The sequence below is a fragment of the Theropithecus gelada genome, chromosome 4 (assembly GCF_003255815.1).
Source record: "Theropithecus gelada isolate Dixy chromosome 4, Tgel_1.0, whole genome shotgun sequence".
NCBI lineage: Eukaryota > Metazoa > Chordata > Mammalia > Primates > Cercopithecidae > Theropithecus > Theropithecus gelada.
Genome location: NC_037671.1, coordinates 106912152 through 106933579, shown reverse-complemented (window position 1 = coordinate 106933579; position 21428 = coordinate 106912152). Strand labels below are relative to the sequence as shown.

Below are 21428 nucleotides of genomic sequence, written 5' to 3'. Positions count from 1 at the left end.
ATCATTCTGGAGGCTGTAAAGTCCAAGATCAAGGTGCAGCAGGATTCAGTTCTGGTGAGGGCTGTCTTGGCAACGGCTGCCTTTTTACTGTGTCCTCACATGGCAGAGAGAGCAAGCGCTCTGACCTCTCTTCCTCTTCTTTTAAGAACACTAATCCTGGCCAGGAAGTTTCAGTAGAAACTTCCAGAAAATAAGAATCATCCATTCATTGCTTATTTTTCTCTTCATCCTGTTTTTCTAATTCTGATTTTAAAAATTCAGGCAATGCGGCTGGGCGTGGTGGCTCACCTCTGTAGCCCCAGCACTTTGGAAGGCTGAGGCAGGCAGATCACTTGAGGTCAGGAGTTTGAGACTAGCCTAGCCAACACGGTGAAACCCTGTCTCTACTAAAAATACAAAAATTAGCCTAGTATGATGGCAGGTGCCTGTAATCCAAGCTACATGGAAGGCTGAGGCAGGAGAATTGCTTAAACCTGGGAGATGGAGGTTGCAGTGAGCTGGGATGGTGCCACTGCACTCCAGCCTGGGTGACAGAGCGAGACTCTGTCTCAAAAACATACAAAAAAAAGAACATGAATCTCTTCATGGGGCCCACTCTCATGACCCCATCTAAACCTAATTACCTCCCAAAGGCTCCACCTCCAAATACCTTCACACTGGGAGTTAGTACTTCAACATATGAATTTTGGAGGGACACAAACATTCAGTCCATAACAGAAAGGAAGGAAAGGAAGGGGAACATAATCGAAAAAGCAAAAATCTAGGCTGGGCATCATGGCTCATGCTTGTAATTCCAGCACTTTGGGAGGCTAGGCAGCAGGATCACTTGAGCCTAAGAGTTTGAGACAAGCCTGGGCAACATAGCACGACCCTGCCTCTACAAAAAATAAATAAATTAGCCAACTATGATGGTGCACAACTGTAGTCCCAGCTACTTGGGAGACTAAGGTGGAAGGATTGCTTGAGCCCAGGAACTCAAAGCTGAAGTAAGTCATGATCGTGCCAGTGTGCTATAGCTTGAGTGACGGAGTGAGACCTTGAAAAAAAAATCGAGTGCATTTATTTTCTATGGCTGATGTAACAAAACGCAACAAACTAGGTGACTTAAACAACAGAAATTTATTGTCTCAGAGTTTTGGCAGCTACAAGTTCATGATCAAGGTGTAGGTAGTGTTGGTTCTTTCTGAGTCTGTAAGGAAGAATCTGTTCCATGTCTCTCTCCCAGCTTCTGATAGTGTCAGGCTTTCCTTGGCTTGTAGATAGCTTACTCCCCATGTCTTCCCATCATCTTCCATCTGTGTGTGTCTGCCTCTCCATCCATATTTCCATTTTGTATAAGGATACAAGTCACATTGGATTAAGACTCAGACTTATGACCTCATCTTAAGTCGACCATCTGCAGAGACTGTATTTTCAAATAAGGTCACATTCACAGGTACTGAGGGCTGAGATTTCAATATGTTTTTGAGGGGCACATTTCAACCTATAACATCTAATATGACAATCTTTGTCTTTTAATTAGATGTTTAGTCCATTTATATTTTTAAAAATTACCAATAACTTTGGGCTTAAATCTATACTGATTTTTTTTTTTTTTTTTTTTTGGTATTCTATATATTCCTTTTACCTGGCTTTTCTGCCTTCTTTTGGGTTACTTTTTATTATTTAATTTTTTCTTTCCCATTCATTGGCGGTCAAGCATTCTGTTTTCTGTTGTATTAACGGTTACTCTAAAAATTACAGCATGCTTACTTATTAGAGTTGTCTAAAGTTGACCATACTTTTGCTTCTTCCTAAATAATACAAGGACCGTAGTATACTTTAATTCCATTTATATTCTGCCCCCCACACTTATATATTATTGTTGCCATACATTTTAATTTTTTCTTTTTTAGCCCATCCAGTCATCATTATTATTGTTCTACATAGTCATTTTCATTTAAATTCACCTAATTATTTACCACTTCTAAAAAAGTCTTTATTTTTGCATATCAGACCTTCCACCTGGATTTCTTTCATTTTGCCTGAAGTAAAATGAAAAGCAGCTCCTCTAATACAGGTCCTCTAATGATAAACTCTCAGTTTTTGTTGTTTGGAAGTATCTTTATTTTACCTTCACTTTTGAAAAAAAAAAAAAAACTACTTTTTTTTTTTCTGGGTGTAGAAGTCTAGATTGTCAGTTATTCCCTTGAAGAACATAGAAGATATTATATTTCGCCAGGTGTGGTGGCTCATGCCTGTAATCCTAGCACTTTGGGAGGCCAAGGCAGGCAGATCACTTGAGATTAGGCGTTCAAGACCAGCCTGGCCAACATGATGAATATGAAAATTCGCTTGGCATGGCGCCTGCCTGTAATCCAAGCTACTTGGGAGACTGAGGCAGGAGAAGCACTTGAACCCAGGAAGTGGTAGTTGCAGTAAGTCAAGATTGCACCACTGCACTCCAGCATGGGTGACAGAGCGAGACTCCGTCTCAAAAAAAAAAAAAAAAACACAAAAAAAACCAAAGGTATTATATTTATATTCTGGGTTCATTGTTGTAGAGAACTCAACTACTTTTCTAGCTTATTTGGGTGTTTCTTGAAAAGTAATCTGCATTTTTAATCTAATTTTAAGATTTTTCTCTCTGTCTTTGGTGTTTTATAATTTCACTTCATTGTGTTGACGTGTGGAATTATATTTTATTCATCGTATTTAGGATTTGCTGAGCTTCCTGAATCTGTGTGTTGAAATCTTTCATCAGTTTTGGAAAATTCTCTGCTATTATCTCTTCAAATATAATCTCCTTTCCATTTTCCAAATTCTTTTCTTCTGAAACTCTAATGCTTCAAACTTCTCATATTCCCCGTGTCTTTTAACCTCTTTTCCATAGTTTTCATCTATTGGTTTCTGTGCTGCTTTCTGGGTAATTTCTTCTGACATATCTTCAAGCTCATTAATTTTCTCTTTTGCTATGTTTACAATGCTGTTAAGTCTATCCATTTACCCCTTAATTTTAGTTACTGTATTTCCCACTTATAAAAATTCAATTTGCTTCTTTTTCAAATTTACTGTTTTTTAAATCATCTTTCATTCCCCAGATATATTTTCAAGCTTGTTCTTTATATCTTTATACATAGTATCATAGTTGTTTTTATAATCTAAGTTCAATAATTGAAATACCTTAATATTTTGGGGGTTTTATTGTTGTGTGTTTTTATTGCTTATTCTTTCTTTAGTCATTTGCTTCCTTATGTGCTTGGGTATTTTGGACTGTTATTCATCAACCTTGAAAAATTATTTTTGAGACTTCTTTGAAACTTTTCTCCAGAGATGATGTGTTTTCTTTTGCCTTTCCAGTCACCTGAGACACTGTCATATTGGGTAATTTTTTAACTAAATTCATAGCCTGAAGTTTTCTTGATCACCCAAGTTCTGTGAATTTGGGATGCAAATCTGTGTGAGATCTGGCTTCTGGTAATATCTTCTCAGAGATTCTGCAAATCCCCTCCCTCAGTGTCAAGGCAACTTTTCTTGTAGTCAGATAGGGGTAGGAGAAGATGGGACAAGTCTACAGCTGGCGTGCCCTTATCCTGAGGTTGTAGCTCTTAGGGTGAGCCCTGGGCTTCATAGCAATGCCCACGGTCCAGATTACACCTATATGTTGGCCTGGTTATTCTTTATATATGTCAGTTCCTCTACACTTTTAATCATTTTTGCATTTATTTATTATTTGTAGTAGTTTCAATTGATCCTAACAACCAGTTTTCCATCTTACCAGAAACAGGACTTCAAAGAATTTAGAATGCTACATTAACATTCCAAATACGGCACTAACACTGGTTTTGACACAAATTCTTTAATGTTTTCAAAAATAATCTAATGAAAGTTACACACACAACATTATGAGTTGGGAAAAGCTTAGAAACGAACAAGTGTAACCCATTTAATGGCTTTGGAAGATGAAGCTTAGAGGAGCTGAGTGAGTTGCTCAGAGTCCCATGTGAGTTGGCAGCAGAACCAGGACTAGAATGTCAGTTGTTATCTCTAAGACCTGTATTCTTGCCACTGCTCTGCAGTGCGGTGGCAACATGTAGTTGACTGAAATTATGTCCAGGAATTATGGATTATTTCCTTTTCTTCATGCCTCTCCCAAAGTTCTGCACAGAAATTTTACTGTGCCATTCTGAAGGTTTATTACTTTAGTATTAGAGAAGGAATGTTTTGAAACTTAGAGGCAAAGTCAGTATTATTGCCCAATAATAAGTCTAGTTAGTAAGTTAACCAAATCAGCAATAAGGAAATAAATGCTGATGTTTTATAACATAATAAAAATGTACTATTACAGCAAAGATTTTGTGAATAGATGTAGACATTTTCCTGGATGTTGTGCTTTCTGTCACCTGTCACTTCAGTTCCATCTCAAAGTATACCCTAAATCCAATCAATTCTTTCTACCTCCCTACTTCCACCCTAGTTTAGCCACCAGTGTCTCTCAGCTAGACAACGTGATACCTCCTTAGCAGTGTTCTTTTCTGCACTTTGCCTCAACTTCCCCATCCATTCTGCCTAACAGCAGCCTTATTTATGTATTTATTTATTTTGAGACAGGGTCTGGCTCTGTCTCCCAGGCTGGAGTGCAGTGGTGCAATCTCGGCTCACTGCAACCTCTGCCTCCCAGGCTCAAACCATCTTCCCACCTCAGCCTCCTAAGTAGCTGGGACTAAGGTGCATTCCACCACACTTGGCCAGTTTTTTTTTTTTTTTTTTTTTTGTATTTTTTGTAGAGACAGGGTTTTGCCATTTTGTCCAGACTGGTCTTGAATTCGTGAACTCAAGTGACCCTCTTGCTTCAGCCTCCTAGGATAACAGCACTCAGAGATTCTGATGTGAGCCACTGGGCCTAGCACCATATTTATTTTCACAAAATGAAAACTAGCTTATGTGTTTCCCTGCTTAAAATCCTGTAATTATTTCCATCACTCATAGAATAAAATCCAAACCTGTTATCCTGACTGTATTTGTTTCCTTAGGGCTGCTGTAACAAAGTACTACCAACTGGGTGGCTTAAAACATCCTTTCTGGAGGCTGGAAGACTGAAATCAGGCTGTCAGTAGGGCCATGCTCTCTCTCTGAAGACTCCAGGGGAGGGTCCTTTCTTGCCTCTTCCTAACTTCTAGTGGTTGCCGACAATCCTGCTGTTTCTTGGCTGTCAACACATTACTCCAATCTCTGCCTCTGTTGTCACATAGGATTCTCTCCAAACAGGTGTCTGTGTCTGTATCAAGTTTTTTTCTTCTTATAAGCACACCAGTCATTGGGTTAAGACCAACCCTAATGCAGTATGCACTCATTTTAACTTGATTACGTCTGCAAAGACCCTATGTCTAAATAAAACCAATATTAGTAGGTACAGGGGATTAGAATGTAAACATATGTCTTTTTAGAGAGACACAATTCAATGCATAACACCAACTTAGAAAACTGCCATTATCTCATCCTAACCACCTAGCTTGACCTCACCTTGCACCATTCTGACGCTTGCCCACAGTTCCAACCACTCTGGTTTCTTGAAGAAGCGAAGCTTTAGAATGTTTGCACAAGCTGTTCTGTCTGCCTGGAAAGCTTTCTCCAGTCACAGCAGGCTACCTCTAGCCACTCGGATCCTGACTTAAATGTCACCCCTTTATAGGCCTACCCTGGTCACGTAGTTGCTCTCATCGAGAACAAGAAGTTTATCTTCCCCATTCATAGCTGAATCTTCAGCACCTAGAACAGTTCCTGGCACATAGTAGGTGCTCAAGAAGTTTTTGTTGAACAAATGTCTGTCTGATTGAATGAATTATTGTTTTTCCTTTTTAGATTTGGCTTAAATGATGCCACTTGGAAAGGATAGCTATTACATGAGCAACACTTAGGAACCATTTCAAGATGGATTGGAAGCATGATTTGCAGAGGGGATCATCTGCGAGGTGTGAGGAAAAAGGGTGGTTTTGCAGAGATTTCTGAAGATGTGACCCCAAGAGATAAGCATGGAAAATGTAGATGGGTTCCAGGAAAGATGGGCAGTTTCCTCCTCCTGCCATCACTGCATGAACAAGAAACTTGGGACTTATTTGCATTTCTGGAATTTCTAAAAGTAACAATAATAATACACCAATAATGACAATTAACATTTATTGAGTTCTCATTTTGCATTATGTAAACTTCTGCATTTAATTCTTACTACATCCCTGTGTGAGGGCTATTATCTTTACAGATGAGGAAAGGCAGGCCCTGAGTGCCTAAGTACTGAGCGTCAGAGTCAGCAAGAGGCCACGCTGGACATTCAAGCCAGATGCAAAGCTGGCATCCCTTTGCATGTGCCCTAAACACATTTTAAAATTTTGCTTTGTTGGCTTACCCTCTGCGAATGTGCCAGCAGCCTCTATACATCCTCATCCTTCCTCAGCCACACTCTCCATCCTCAGATTATCCACCTCTTGCTGCCAGTCTGTCAAACAATGTTTAGCTAGCATTTCTGTTACTGCCAAAGCCAGAGGTTTCTAGAAAAATCCTTGAGTTTTACATCAACCGACCCTCTCCCCTTTAGTGTCCTCTTGGCCGCACATCTCAGTTTTCCCCCAAATCCCCTCCCAATTCTTTCCAGTGGTGTTCTAGCAAATGTTTAGAGAAGGTCCTCCCTTAAATGACAGCTGGAGTCAGAAATTCCCCAGGCCCATATTTTGGTTCTATAAATGGAGAAGAAAGATGAGCTGATTCCAGGTTCCTCAGTCCCTCTGGTGGAGACTCCAGCTGGTAGGGACACTTTGCCCTGTCGCTTTGTCCCAGCAGTATTCTCTAGTGAGGCAAAGCACAGACCCTGCCTTGGATGAGGGGTCACCACACCTGCTGGGTTGAGGTTTTGAATCTCACATAAATGTGGCAACTGTACTTGCACTTGGGCAGGGATGTTGGCTTTGAAGGCCCAGGATTAGCTCCTGTATGTCAGAGCATGGCGTTCTGCGCTGTAAGCTCCTTCCAGTTCTTGCTGCCAGGAAGAGGCCTCTCTTCTCTCCTCCTCTCCATTTACCCAGTTTACTCTGCCACATCCTGTTTTTAATATTTTGAAAACAAACACTATTTTAGAATAGTTTTCAGTTTACAGAAGTGTTGCAGAGATAAAACAGAGAATTCTCACGTACCCCGCACCTGGTTTCCCCCCACTGTTAACATCTCATATTACTGTGGTATGTTTGTCACAACTAGTGAACCTATCATAATACTTCATTATTAAATAAAGTCAATATTTTACTCTGATTTAATTAGCTTTTCCCTATTCTATTCTATTCCAGGATCCCGTCCAAGATACTACATAACGTTTAGTTGTCATGTTTCCTTAAGGTCCTCTGGGCTGGGAAAGTTGCTCAGAATTTCCTTTTGTGATGACTTTGGCAGTTTTGAGGAGTACTGGTTGGGTATTTTGTAAAATGCTTTGCAATTTCAGTTTGCCTCATGTTTTTCTCATGATTAGACTAGGGTTAGGGGGCTTGGGGAAGAAGATGCCAGAGGTGACGTGGCATTTTCATCATATCGTGAGAGTACATGCTAGTGACATGACTTATCACTGATGATGTTAACCTCAATCATGTGGTTGAAGTCTTATTTATCAAGTTTCTCCATTGTAAAGTTACATTTCCCCTCCATTTCCATACTGTACTCTTTGGAAGTACTCACTGTGCACAGCCCATTCGTAAGGAGTAGGGCGTTATGTTTCACCTACTTGAGGGTGGGATGTCTACATAAATTTGAAATTTTTATGCCTGTGAGAGTTGTTTGTTCTTTCCCTTTTATTTACTGAGTCAACCACCTATTTATGTCCGTATGGATTCATGAATATTTATTTCATACTTTGAGTTATAATCCATTACTGCATTATTTATTTGTTGTTCCTCTTGGTCCGAATTTGGCCATTGGGAGCTCTTTCAGTTGGCACCTGTGTCCCTGTAACCAATCCCCACCATTGTGTGTGTTTTGTTTCCTTAGTATTGTCTTACTTTCTGGCATTACAAGATGATCTGGGCTCCCCTTGTATATTCCCTACCCTAGTCCTAAAATTAGCCATGTCTGCAAGGAGTTTTTGCTCCTTATATTAAAGAACGGTAGAAACTCTGTTTTATTTTGTCCATTTAAAAAACAAAATAGCATTTTTTTTTTTAGAAACCTAAGGCAACAACAACAAAGACAAATGCCCTGCCAGAGAAGAGGTTGGATAGGTTGCAACAGACAGGGAGCCCCCCATTCCACTGGGGAGAGGTTTGTGCTGATGGACTGGGCCCCTCATCACACCACAGCAATGTTTCTAGCCAGTGGGCTCATATCTGTGCTCTTCTATTTCAGGACTTTTCTAAAATCATGGGTGACTCCCTTTTCTACACTAGGCTACTTTTTATTCTTTATATTAAGCAACGAGATTGAAATTTCTGAATGCTAAGTCAAAAGGGTATTTCTACTAGTGATTTATTATCTAGCAAAGGATATTTTTAAAAAGCCATATACTACCCATAGTTGCTTGTGACTTTTTCTTTCATTCAAAAGGTCTAGCAGTTGTTTTACAGATTGGATGAATACAGAAGGTTTCCTTGCAGTTAGGCGATTTAATCTAATCCCTGTAATTTCACTTGGGCGGAAATGGACAGAAATAACAGCCAATTATAATTCCATTACTTCATTTGAGGTGGGTTCAATGAACAGATTCCTTTCTAGTAACTTTTGTTTTGTTTTTTTTGAGACAGGGTCTGTCTCTGTTGCCCAGGCTGGAGTGTAGTGGCATGATCATAGATCACTGCAGCCTCGATCCTGGGTTCAAGCAATCCTCCTGCCTCAGCCTCCCGAATAGCTGGAACAGCAGGCACATGCCACCATGCCTGGCTAATTTTTTTAATTTTTAGTATAAACAAGGTCTCACTATGTTGCCCAGCCTTTTCTCCAGACCTCAAGCAATCCTCCCGTCTTGGCCTCCCAAAGTGCTGGGATTGCAGGTGTGAGCCAATATGCCTGGCCTCTGATAAATATTAGAATGGTGAGAAAACATTAGATGTTAAAGTCATTAGGAAGTTTATATGAACAGTAAACAGTGTCTGGATACTTACGTTTTAGTCATCATCATCATCATCGTCATTTTTCTAGGGAAGAGTCACAAGTATCTTTGTGTGATTTGCTTAAAGATCATAGAGGAAAAAATAATTTGCCAATTCCATTTTTCCCCAGTGAGCATTATTATCTCTGTGTTGGGAGTTAAGGGCTTTAAGCTTGTGAAGGAGGATTTAGCCAGGATTATCCCAGAAGTCACTGCCTGAAGTCCTCAGGAACCTGTCACCACCAGCCTCTCCATCACAAGACATGGAAAGCGGGATATCATTCCTGGAAAAGCAGTCAGGGGACCCTTGGTGCATGGCCTGCATAGATAGGCATGATGGCCACCACCCTCATGACACTTGGCAGATGAGGAAGTCACACCAAAGTCAGAGTCACTGAGTCAAAGCAGGTTTATGATCTCCCATTCCCATGACTGAGGTTTCTTTTAAATTATGTTTACAATATTTAGCAGTGTATTCCTACAGGATATGTCCTTTAATTTTGAAATGTCACACTCAGAATAAGATGAAATCTCTATTGTTAATTATAGTTTCTGATTAATATAGAGGTTCCCTTGAGAGCCTCAAATTTAGCACCCATTTAGCACTGTGCAGCCAATGTGCTTGCTGTTGACTGATCTCATATCACATTCATTTCTGCACATCCCAGTGCCCACTCAATGCAACTCAGCAGCCGTGCTCCACTCCCCAGCCCTCCTACTCTCCCAGTTCATGACCACACCCACCTCCTCTGTCCTCCCACTCAGCTTCCATATCTTGGGGAAATTGGAAGCCATGGGAAGAAACCTTCGGCAAGCTCCCACCTCCACATCCACCCACCCCAGCATTCAAACCTCTATATTCTGTCTTCCTTCTTGTTGCAATAGATGGAAAGTATGTGTTTCTTCTTAGGCCACGACCTCCCTCATGCACTCCTACCCTCTCACCTACTCAAAGCCCTTTCATGCTAGCAGTTCTCCACGCAATCTTCTGTACAATCAACTTTTCTCTCTCTACTGGATTATTTTAATCAGCATTAAAACACTATTTTTTCTCCCATCTCAAAAACAAAAAACAAAGAATCCTTAAAATTAATTTTTAAAATTTTGCTAAAAAATACATAAAATTAACCATTATTTCTAAAATTTACCATTATTGAGTTTGCCATAAAACTCAATAGTGTTAAGTATATTCACATTGTTGTGCAATCAATCTCCAGAACATTTTCATCTTGCAAAATTAAAACTACCCACTAAGCAGTAACTCCCCATTCCCACCTTCCCCCAGTTCCTGGCAACTACCATTCTACTTTCCGTCTCTATGCATTTGACTTTTGGCTATTGTAAATACTGTTGCCATGAACGTGGATGTGAAATATCTCTTGGAGACTCTATTTTCAATTTTCAATTTTGGGGGGTATATACTCAGAAATGGAATTGCTGGGTCATATGGTAATTTTATTTCTAATTTTTTGAAAAACTGCCATACTCTTTTCCACGAACAGTGCACAAGGATTCCAGTTTCTCCACATCCTTGCCAACATTTACTATTTACTGGGGGGTTTTCATTTTGTTATTTTTTGTTTTGTATTTTTTTTTTTGATAGTAGCTATCTTAATAGCTACCAGCAAGGTGGTATCTCATTGTGGGGCAAAAAAATCTTCTAATCCCACTTTGTTCCTTTGCTATGGCTAGTTCTCTGCTCCCTTTTTTGACAAAACTCCTTGAAAGAGTTGACTTTACTTACTGACCCCAGTGCCTCTCTTTCCGTTTTCCCAATCAGGAGCTACCCTATTTTAAAATCTCAACTCAAAGTATAACTCCTCAATTGCATTTCCCATGCCCTTTGCTTCTTTATTTTCACCATTGCCTCTTATCACCTTCTAACATACTATATCGTATACTTATTTATTCATTTATTGTCTCCCCGCCCCGCCGGCCATTAGAATGTCAGTTCCATGAGGGCAAAGATTTCTTCTTATTCCAGTTCAACCCACTGTGCCACCACCTTTCTTGTTAATAAATTGCTAAATCTAATGGCCACTCCTAGTCTTTCTTGTCTAATCAGAGCATTTAGCGTGGTTAACCACTATCTCCTCCTTGAAAGAACCTCTCCGTTCACTCCCATACTCCCACCCTCTCCCAGTTTTCTTTCTACCCCATTGGGTGCTTTTTCCTGATTTCTTTTGCTTGTTCCTTTCTCATTTCTCCAGGCTCTTTGTGTTGGAATCTTGCAGGGCTCAGTGTTTGGATCCTTCTCTTCTCTATCTACACTCACTTCTCTGATGATCTCTTCCATTATTATGGTCTGACATACCAACTCTATACTGATGATTCCCAAACATACGTCTTCATTTAGGCTCTCCCCCAGAACCCTATACTCTACCAGATGCAACTGTCTAGTAATATCTCCACTTGGACGTCTAGCAAATATCTTAAACTTGACACGCCCAAAACTCACCCCTGATCTTCTCTAGTCCCCTCCACTCTATCCTCCTTCCCTTCAAAACAAACAACAACAACAAAAAATCTTACTCCACCTAGAGCCCTCCTGGTGTCAATGCTTGAAGTCATCTTTGACTTCCTTCTTTCTCTCATATACCACATTCAATGTGTTGGTAAATTTTGTTGGTTCCACCTTCAAAACATGTCCAGGATCTGTCTACTTCTCATCACCGCCACTGCTATTACCACAATCCAACCCACTGTCATCTCTCAGCTACTGTAGGTTAGTGGTCCTCCCACTTTTGCTTCTTTCAGTCTTTTCTCAAGACCACAGTCAGAAAGACTGTTGGCCGGGGGAGTGGCTCACACCTGTAATCCCAGCATTTTGGGGGGCCAAGGCGGGTGGATCATGAGGTCAGGAGTTCAAGATCAGCCTGGCCAACATGGTGAAAGCCTGTCTCTACTAAAAATACAAAAATTAGCTAGGTGTGGTGGCGGGCACCTGTAATCCCAGCTACTTGGGAGGCTGAGGCAAGAGAATCATTTGAACCTGGGAGGCAGAGGTTGTGGTGAGCTGAGATTGCACCATTGCACTCCAGCCTGGGCAACAAAAGTGAAACTCCGTCTCAAAAAAGAAAGAAAGAAAGAAAGAAAGAAAGAAAGAAAGAAAGAAAGAAAGAAAGANGAATCATTTGAACCTGGGAGGCAGAGGTTGTGGTGAGCTGAGATTGCGCCATTGCACTCCAGCCTGGGCAACAAAAGTGAAACTCCGTCTCAAAAAAGAAAGAAAGAAAGAAAGAAAGAAAGAAAGAAAGAAAGAAAGAAAGAAAGAAAGAAAGAAAGAAAGAAAGAAAGAAAGGAAGAAAGAAAGAAAGAAAGAAAGAAAGAAAGAAAGAAGGAAAGAAAGAAAGAAAGAAAGAAAGAAAGGAAGGAAGGAAGGAAGGAAGGAAGGAAGGAAGGGAAAGAAAAGAAAGAAAAGAAAAGAAAAGAAAGAGAGAAAGAGAGAGAGAAAGAGAGAAAGCAAGAAAGCTGCCTCAGAACCTTGGGGCTTGATATTGACATTGCCTGGAATATTCTTTCCCTAGACACTGTATGACTTGCTCCCTCACCTCCTTCAAATCTTGGCTGCAATTTCACCCAAGAAATGCCTCAACCACCTTATTTTAAAGTGTCAGCCTAAAGTACAACTCAATTGCACTTCTCATGCCCCTTCTCTCCTTATTTTCATCATCAGCTTTTATTAACATCTAATCTACTATATCATTTACCCATTTATTCTGTTTTTTGTCTGTCTCCCCTTAACAGAATATCAGTTCCATGAGGCCAAAGATTTTTGTACGCTTTGCTTCTGCTGTTTCCGTAGCAGCTGTAAGAGTGTTGGGCATGAAATAGGTTCTCAATATATATTTGTTGAATGAATAAATGAGTGAATATAGAATGACTGGGGAAGTAGCAGTTCAAATACTATTTCTCCATGACTATTATTAGTATTCTATCTTAAAAATCCAGGAAGAAAGTGAAGATATAGATGAGGACTGCACACATGTTAACAATAGGACATACAACCTTGCTACTCAAAGTGTGGTCCATGGACCAGCAACATCAGTGATACCTGGGAGCTCATTAGAAATGCAGAATCTCCTGTCCCAGCCCAGAACTCCTGAATCAGAATCTGCATTTCAACAAGACCCTCTAGAAGGCTGATTGCAAAAATTGAAAAGCTTTGGTGTTGGGCAAGGGTCCTCAAACTTAACTGTGTATTAGAATCTCAACATCTTTAAACACTCCGGATGTGCGAGTCTCACTTCCAGAGACCGACTTAATTGGTCTGGAATGAGGTCTAGATATAGGTCAGAGGTGAAGACAGGGACATGACTGACTTTCTTCATTATTTTTGGGTAGAGAGCTAAGATTAAAAGCTTGTCCCTGTACTAGTCTTGATATAAAGAGTAACTTGTTAATATGGATATCAACCAGTCGTCAACTATTCATCTTCCCCTTACTCCATAAGAGCAAATTTCAACTCCTCCTTTGGGGTTTCAAGTGAAATCATCAAGGTGGCCGCTGCTCATTCTCATGTCCACATCCGGGCTAGTTTTGTCACTATGCTGCAGGAAATAAACACAGCAGTATCTCAGCCTCTTGGAGGAATGGCTCCTGCTCTCTTTTCCAGCAGGATCCAGTGATTTTTGTGAGCAGAGAGCTTGGGAGAGAGTGAAGAGAGCTTCAGGGTTGGTCTCTGGCTGGGTGGATACAGGGAAAGCCCTGTCTACAGGATTCTAGGGAACACAGGGGTGCAGGCTGGAAACTCTCCTATCCTGCATTCGCACTCAAAGAGTTTATGGATGCCAACTCTTTGCACCTCTGTGTGCTCCTGCACTCACTGCCTGACACTGTCACTTCCTGGGTGGCTCCTCTGTAAGGGTGGGATGAGAGGTAATCTCTGAGTGTGACCCCAAATATGAATCCTGAGCATGAACTTGAATCTGCAACTCAGGCCCCGAAGCTGCAGGATGGAAAGACATGAAAGCATAATTGAGCAGCAACGGTTAACTGCTGTCTAGGACAGAATCTGGAAGGGTATAGAGAACATTGCCAGATTCTCATTGACCAAATGGGCTCTCTCTTCCAGATCAAGTCTCGGGTTCTCATGACTCCCTTAGCCCTCTCACCTCCACGGAGTACCCCAGAGCCTGACCTCAGCTCCATCCCTCAGGACGCAGCCACGGTCCCCAGCTTGGCGGCCCCCCAGGCTCTCACAGGTAGGTCAGCAGAATGAACTCCAAGGCTGTGATGGTCTGTAGAGAACAGGGCAGCCACCATCTAATCGTTACTTTGTAGATTAAAGAGTTGTTGCTGAGATGCCTCAAATTAGGGATTTAGTGTGCTAGCCAGGCAGCAGACAGGATGACCAGAGTCTCTGAGAGCACCAGTTTACATGTCCCACAGCTTGGATTATTTAAAACTTGGTTTTCAGTGCAGCTTGGGTGTAGGTGGTTGCTTTGGTTGGAGGGAGGTGGATGGCAGGGGGACACAGAGTGGCCAGATGTTTCTTTTCAGAGCCAGGTTCCACTGATCCGTTGCACTGATCTAAGCCTGCTTACCTTAAACAGTGCTCTGGTCCCTGTGTTTGCTCTTCCAGATTTCCTAAGGATCCCATTCTCCCTTAGTCTGACACACTACCCTCCAACCCAGTCAGGGTAGCAGGTATCCCAATCTCTGTCTCTGGTGGGGCATCCACCAACTGACAGTTTCATCATAATAGTAATGACAATCTGATGGTGTCTCTCTCTCACACACACGCACACACACACGCACGCACACACACATGAAGAGAATCCCCCTATGTCACAACCCCAGCCCCTCTCCCATCCCATTTAAATCCCTTCAGTCGCTCCCGTTGCTTTTAGATGAAGCCCAGACTTGTCAATCTGGCCGACAAGGCCCTGCAGGCTCCATCCTGTGGTTCACCCCACTGCTCTTCTCTCAGTCCCCAGGACTGGCCACAGGGTCTTAGCATATTCTCTCCCTCCATCTGGAGTGATCATCCCTTCGGGCCACCCTATTCCTCCCTTATATCTCAGATCAGGCATACTTTGTTCCAGAAAGTCCTCACGAACTTTCCTGCCAGGGTCCCCCAGATGGGCTCTCCTAGCCCCTCCCCATGTTTCTCACAGCCACAGTTTCACATGGTCTCACGTCAGCTCATGGGATGATATGAATAGGCCAGCTTCCCCCACCGGGACATATGCTCTGTGAAGGCAAGGACTGCTTCATTTTGTTCAAGCTTTCTTTGTAGGGCGTAGCATAGTGCCTACATGAAGGTCTTTTATTAGTTAGATTTTTCTTATCACCTGGGATGAGACCTGGACTCTACCAGAGTGTCTTCCAAAAGACCTGATCCAAATTCCTGTTGCATCACTGGCTACAGTGTTTGAGCAGTCGTCTAGCTTCTTTAAGCCTCAGTTTCTTCATTAGTAAAGCAGTAATAATACCACCCAACCCACATGCTTGTCTTGAGACTGACTATAGTAGGTGCTCAAAAAAAAAAAACTATTTCTCCACCTTCGCTGTTACTACTTAGTCTTTCCAAAATACCATTGGTCTCCTCGTAAAGTCCCTCTTCAACACTCCTTTGCACCAGTGGCCTCTAAGGTAAGACGCTTATGGGAGGATGATGGGGATTGAGAGGGCAGATACACAAGAGGGGTCATTAATGTATGGAAGACAATGTAACACCTACTATTCCTATTCATCTTATCTCATCCTTTTACAATTTCTATTTCTTGGATACATTTTACAATGTATACAATACTTATTAGACAATGCTGTACCATGTCATTGAAAGTGAAGGAAATAACTTTTGGGTCTTATTTCCAAGTTTTGGGTAGTTTTTTCTCAAGAGGTCGGCCAGGGCACCCTTCACCTATTAAGGAGTCTGACCTGATGTCTGGGACAATGAAAAATCTTTAAGCAAACAGTCCAAAGACAGGCTGACCAGTTTGGCAACTGTTACCAAATTACAGGTGGTATAGGTAGTTGGGGGTTGGAATTTATTCATTGTCATAGAATAGAATGAAGTTGAACTTGTATAAACTAGGTCTGAATCCCTCACCCAACAGACTGAGCTAATTTTACTGATGATAACTAACTCTTTGGGCAATCTTCTCTGTACAAAATCTTTGGGCTAAAAAAGGATTTATATTTCTTTTTCTCTTTAATTGCAAAATTCATAAAGACTCCACTTCATTTACTGAAGTCTATCATATATGAAAACCAGTTTTGTAGACATTCTAACATTTTTGTGTTTGTATATAATATTATATAAACAACATTTATGTAATATTATATTATATAAATTAGATACTTTTCTGTAAAAAATTCACACCATACATTAATACAGTTAAGAATGTATATAACCTATAAATAAATAAACATGGTTTGGGACATGTGCCCCCCAATTTTTTATCAGTGGGGTCTATTACCCTAAAAGTGTGGAGACCATTGACTGGGTTCACCTAAATGGGTTGCTGAATGTTTATTTTCTCTGAGATTGTAACTAGCACTGTCTGTAGAGCTTTGTTCAATACATAGTCTCTGGAGTGATCAGTGTCATCTTGATTTTTTGGTTCGTAGACGGTTAACAAAGAAATGGCGAAAACTGTCTATAGCTTGACAGCTCCTTTGGAGGAGGTAGAGGAGGTTTTGTATGTGTACTTTCCCAGCATGGAAATACCTGTATACACACGGTCCGTGTGGGCCACCATAATGGTCTTTAATTCAGAGTTCAGTAGATCAGAGTGGACCCACCTATCCAACTGTTTCCAGCCAAGAAAGTCCCCGAGTTCAGGCCCTGGCACTTGGGGCGTCTAACTCTTTTGCCTCTTTTACTTCTTAAGTTGGGAAGAATCCACCCCACTTTTGCCCTTTCCAGCTTTCCCAAGGCCAGGGCCAAAGGGGCATGGCTGAGGCATCCCCTGTGTACACAGAGGCCTCCAGCTGGCCTGATGCGTGCCTGATGCCAAGGGCTTTGTGGCCTCTGTCTCCGCAGTCTGCCTCTACATCAACAAGCAGGCCAATGCGGGGCCCTACCTGGAGAGGAGGAAGGTGCAGCAGCTCCCGGAGCATTTCGGGCCTGAGCGGCCGTCGGCGGTGCTGCAGCAGGCCGTCCAAGCCTGCATCGACTGCGCGCACCAGCAGAAGCTGGTCTTCTCCCTGGTCAAGCAGGGCTACGGTGGAGAGATGGTGTCAGGTAAGGCCTGGGTTAGGTTGCACGAGGAGGCCATGGGTGTCTTTCTGCAGAGGAAGCAGCCATACTCAGGCCTGGGGACAGCGGGTGTGGCCAGGGTCTGTCCTACGTCTGCTGGCCTCCTGGGGCCTTTATGAGCCTGTGAGCTGAAAGCCTCTCTCAGGGCTCAAGGAGAGGATGATTCCATGCCTGGGTAAGAAGACTGGATTTCTGATCCTCATCTTGGCTCTTCTCCTTCTCCCACTTCCCACTTCCAACCCTTTGTGGGTTTTTTTGTTTGTTTTGTTTTGTTTTGTTTTTCTCCACTTCAAAATATGTTTTGCTCCACTTCAAAATATATCCAGAGTCCAACCACCTTTCACCACCCACAGCAAACCTCTCTGGTTCTTTAAAAATCTAAGTCAGATCATGCCCCTCCTCTGCCCTAAAGCCTCCAATGTCTCCCATGTCACTCCAAGTAAAAGCCCAAGTCCTTACAAAATCCCTCAGGCCCTGTGTGACCTGGCCCTGGCTACCTCTTTAATCTCTTGGTTATTTCTCTCTTGTTCCCCATTCTGTTCTGGCCGAGATGACCTCACGGATGTCCTTTAGGTTCTACTCAAATGCCACTGTATCAAAGAATCCTTTTCTGACCCCTTATCTAATATATCAGCCCTTGTCACTCTCCGTTTGCTTATTTATTTATTTATTTATTTTGAGACAGGGTCTCACTCTGTCACCTAGGCTAGAGTGCGGTGGCACTATCACGGCTCACTGCAGCCTCGATCTTCTGGGCTCAAGCAATCTCCTGACCTCAGTCCTGCAAGTGACTGGGACTACAGGAGCATGCCACCAAGTCTGGCTAATTTTTCACAATTTTTTGTAGAGATGAAGGCCTCACTATGTTACCTAGGCTGGTCTTGAACTCCTGAGCTCATGCGATCCACCTGCCTCCCAAATGCTGGGATTACAGGCGTGAGACATCACACCTGGCCTCTTTGTACTTCTGTACTCTGCTCCATTCCTTTTTCATAGCACTTACCACCATGCAGGGCAGTGGGGAAACATCATGGTTTCAACTCCATCTCAGGGCATGTCTTGTTATTCAAGATCCTTCAGAGTCAGAGAAATCCCTTCTTCCATGGTCACAGCCCTCCTCCAGTTTTATCCCCTGATGTGATGTGATAGAAAGGGTACTTCACCTCTGTGGTCCCAAAAAACCCATAACCCTAGTCTAATCATGAGAAAAACAGACAAATCCGAACGGAGGGACATTTTACCCTGAGCAGTACTCTTCAAAGCTGTTAGAGTGATGAAAAACAAGGCAAGACTAAGAAACAGTCAGATCAAGGAGACGAAGAAGATGTGACAACTAAATGCATATGATCTCCTGGGTGGGATCACGACCAGAAACAGGACATTGTGAACAAACAGGTGAAATCCAAATACAGCCTGCTTAGCAACAAAACAAAACTGAACAAACGAAAAATCCTCACCAGGGCCAATTGACTTGAGGTTTTCTCCAGTGCCCGGCTCTAAGCTGCCTTCTCTCTGATTTTCCAGTCTCAGCTTCCTTTGATGGCAAACAGCACCTGCGGAGCCTGCCTGTGGTGAACAGCGTCGGCTATGTCCTCCGCTTCCTTGCCAAGCTGTGCCGAAGCCTCCTGTGCGACGACCTCTTCAGCCACCAGCCCTTCCCCAGGGGCTGCAGTGCCTCTGAGAAAGTTCAGGAGAAAGAGGAAGGGAGGATGGAATCAGGTAGGCCTCGTCCTGCTTACCCCACCTGCAGGGACACCTCCCTGTCCCAGGTGTCTCTGCTCTTCCACTACGGAGGTAGCCATTGTAGCTCCTGGGAATTCTGCCACTGGAGCCCTATGGGCTGCCTGTCTGGGTGCCTGGGAAGTATTTGAAGCTGGCTGGGACAAAGGGGTGCCTGGACAGTCCCCACCCTAGGCTGCAGAGGGAAGTGGTCCCTCCAGCTATGAAGAGCTGACATTATAACTTTTAGGTCTATGTTATTAGAATTTAGACAATGAGACCACATCACAACATATATAACAAATAAGTTTCTTCACTCTCCTCTAATTGAAACTCTGGGCATTTGTCATTTTTGAGTAGTTGCAGGACTACAAAACTAAGGAACTCATCCCAAAGAAACTAGGGCTGTAGAACTGATGATGTTGGTCCTGCCTGGGAGTCTCAGATGCTTAGCCATATGAATTAAAGGTGCAACAAAGTGTCTATTATTGCAGGGATTTGACTGGGCCATATATTAAATATGTCTTCTAGCAAAGGTTAGTGTTCCTTTCTCATCACAAGATAGAAAGTGGCCTAGGGGTTGAGCACCTGTTTGTACCATTAGCCACAGAGTAGCTCAGGATGGAAAAGTGGCCCTTGGGGAGGGCAGCAAGGCCACATGGGCATACATAATGCAGTGTTGTCTACCCAAGGGGCTAGATACCAATAAGGAGTGCTCATTCTCCACTGAGCAGTCCTGAGTTATAGGTCTGCAAAGAGGTGAAGGTGAATCTCAGGGATGGGTAGAAATGTTGCCTTTTTTCTTTCTCCGAACACAGAGTTGTTGGTATTTGAAAAGCACACAGGCAGTACAACTGGAATCCAGTTATTATGTTAGTCTGCAAACATTTGGTGAACCCTCTTCTGTTCCAAGCACTGTGTGAGACCCTGCCTTGGATGAGTCAAATGCATGAGCTTAGGAAAGTTTTTGAGAAATAGAGTAACTGTTACAAATAATAAAAACCAGATACATCTGCAGGTATGTGCTCACAGACAGGTTTAGCACATTCAACAAAAGGATACTTATCATAAGAGAAGCTATGTCTCCAACTCAAGGGGACAGCAGGGAAGGATAAATTTAGATTCTCAGCATAGCTTTTCTTGGATACTATCAAAATCTTTCCTACAATTTTGCTTTTATCTCTCCGAGTCCTGGGAAACAGGAAGAAATTTGGCCTCTACAAAGGAAGGCACCTAATTAAATATGGTTGGTGTGACCAGATGCTATTTACTTTTATGTTTTTCTTGATGTCTCTATATATGTGAGCTTGGAGAAGTCTCATCTCTCTCTGGGCCTAGGTTTCCTATCGGTAAATGAGAGGTTAGAGTTGCTGATATAGAATGTTCTTCTGGTTCCGACAGTCTATGAATCTGGCCTCGCCTGTAAACCCTAGTTGACTCACAAACATATTCTTAAGCTATTTATCTTCTAGTGAGTGTTGCAATGAGAAAAGCAGAATCGTGTGATTTCACTTCTCAGATGCTTGCCTCATTGTTACATGGAACACACAATGACCTATGGGACATCATCATAAAGCAACATAACCCATATCTCCCATTGTCCTCTAAGCGTATCCTGTGGGACTCGTTCTTCCCCGACTACGGATGAAATTCAGGACAAATATTGGCTTTTCTGGCTCCTTTCAGGTTATAAAATGTTCTCTAGTCAATAATTGATATGTCCAGGTCAGGGTGATAATTGAACTTTATTCTTAGTGAATCTATTATAGGTTTTTACATGTGGTTGCCATGCAGCTTATAAAAAATATGCTACAGATATAAAAAGTTATTTTAAAGAAATTACAACTTATTTTAGATCACACAGACAAGAATAGAAACGAGGAAGAAATGAAAAAACAATCCTGCCGTTTAACTCCATCCCCCCCTACATTTTGACTTTTAATTGCCTCTATTTATATGTTTTGATATTACCTATCTCCTAAGAGATTGTTCTAGCTATTATCGCTTTTAATAGCTTTGTCTTTTGGGCTTCATACTAGCTTTATCAGTGGATTATACACAGCAATTACAGTATTAGAGTGTTCTGGGTTTGTCCGTGTACGTAATGGTACCAACAGGCTTTGTACCTGTAGTGTTTTTTTCTTTCACATTGAAAAACTCCCTTTAGCATTTCCTGTAAGATGCCTATGATGGTGGTGAATTCTCTCTGCTTTTGTTTGTCTGGGAGAAACTTTATTTACCCTTCATATTTGAAGGATAACTGCTTGATACAATAGTGTTGGATAACAGTTTTATTTTCTTTTAGTACATTGAAAACGCTGTTCCATTCCCTCCTGGCCTATATGGTTTCCATTGAGAAGTCTGTTGCCAGATGAATTGGGGTTCCTTCAAATGTCATTTGCT

The 21428-nt window shown here is 42.1% G+C and overlaps 1 protein-coding gene across 2 annotated transcripts in view; it reads left to right on the top strand.

Annotated features, from left to right (window-relative positions):
- Positions 1–21428, top strand: part of SCML4 (Scm polycomb group protein like 4) — a 120886-nt gene that overhangs the window by 60193 nt on the left and 39265 nt on the right. For both annotated transcript variants that reach the window (XM_025383206.1, XM_025383205.1), the window contains 3 exons: positions 14172–14301; positions 17091–17291; positions 18831–19025. In XM_025383206.1, the coding sequence (XP_025238991.1) occupies positions 14190–14301; positions 17091–17291; positions 18831–19025 (508 nt within the window). In that variant the 5' untranslated portion in view covers positions 14172–14189. The remainder of the gene's footprint in view (positions 1–14171; positions 14302–17090; positions 17292–18830; positions 19026–21428) is intronic.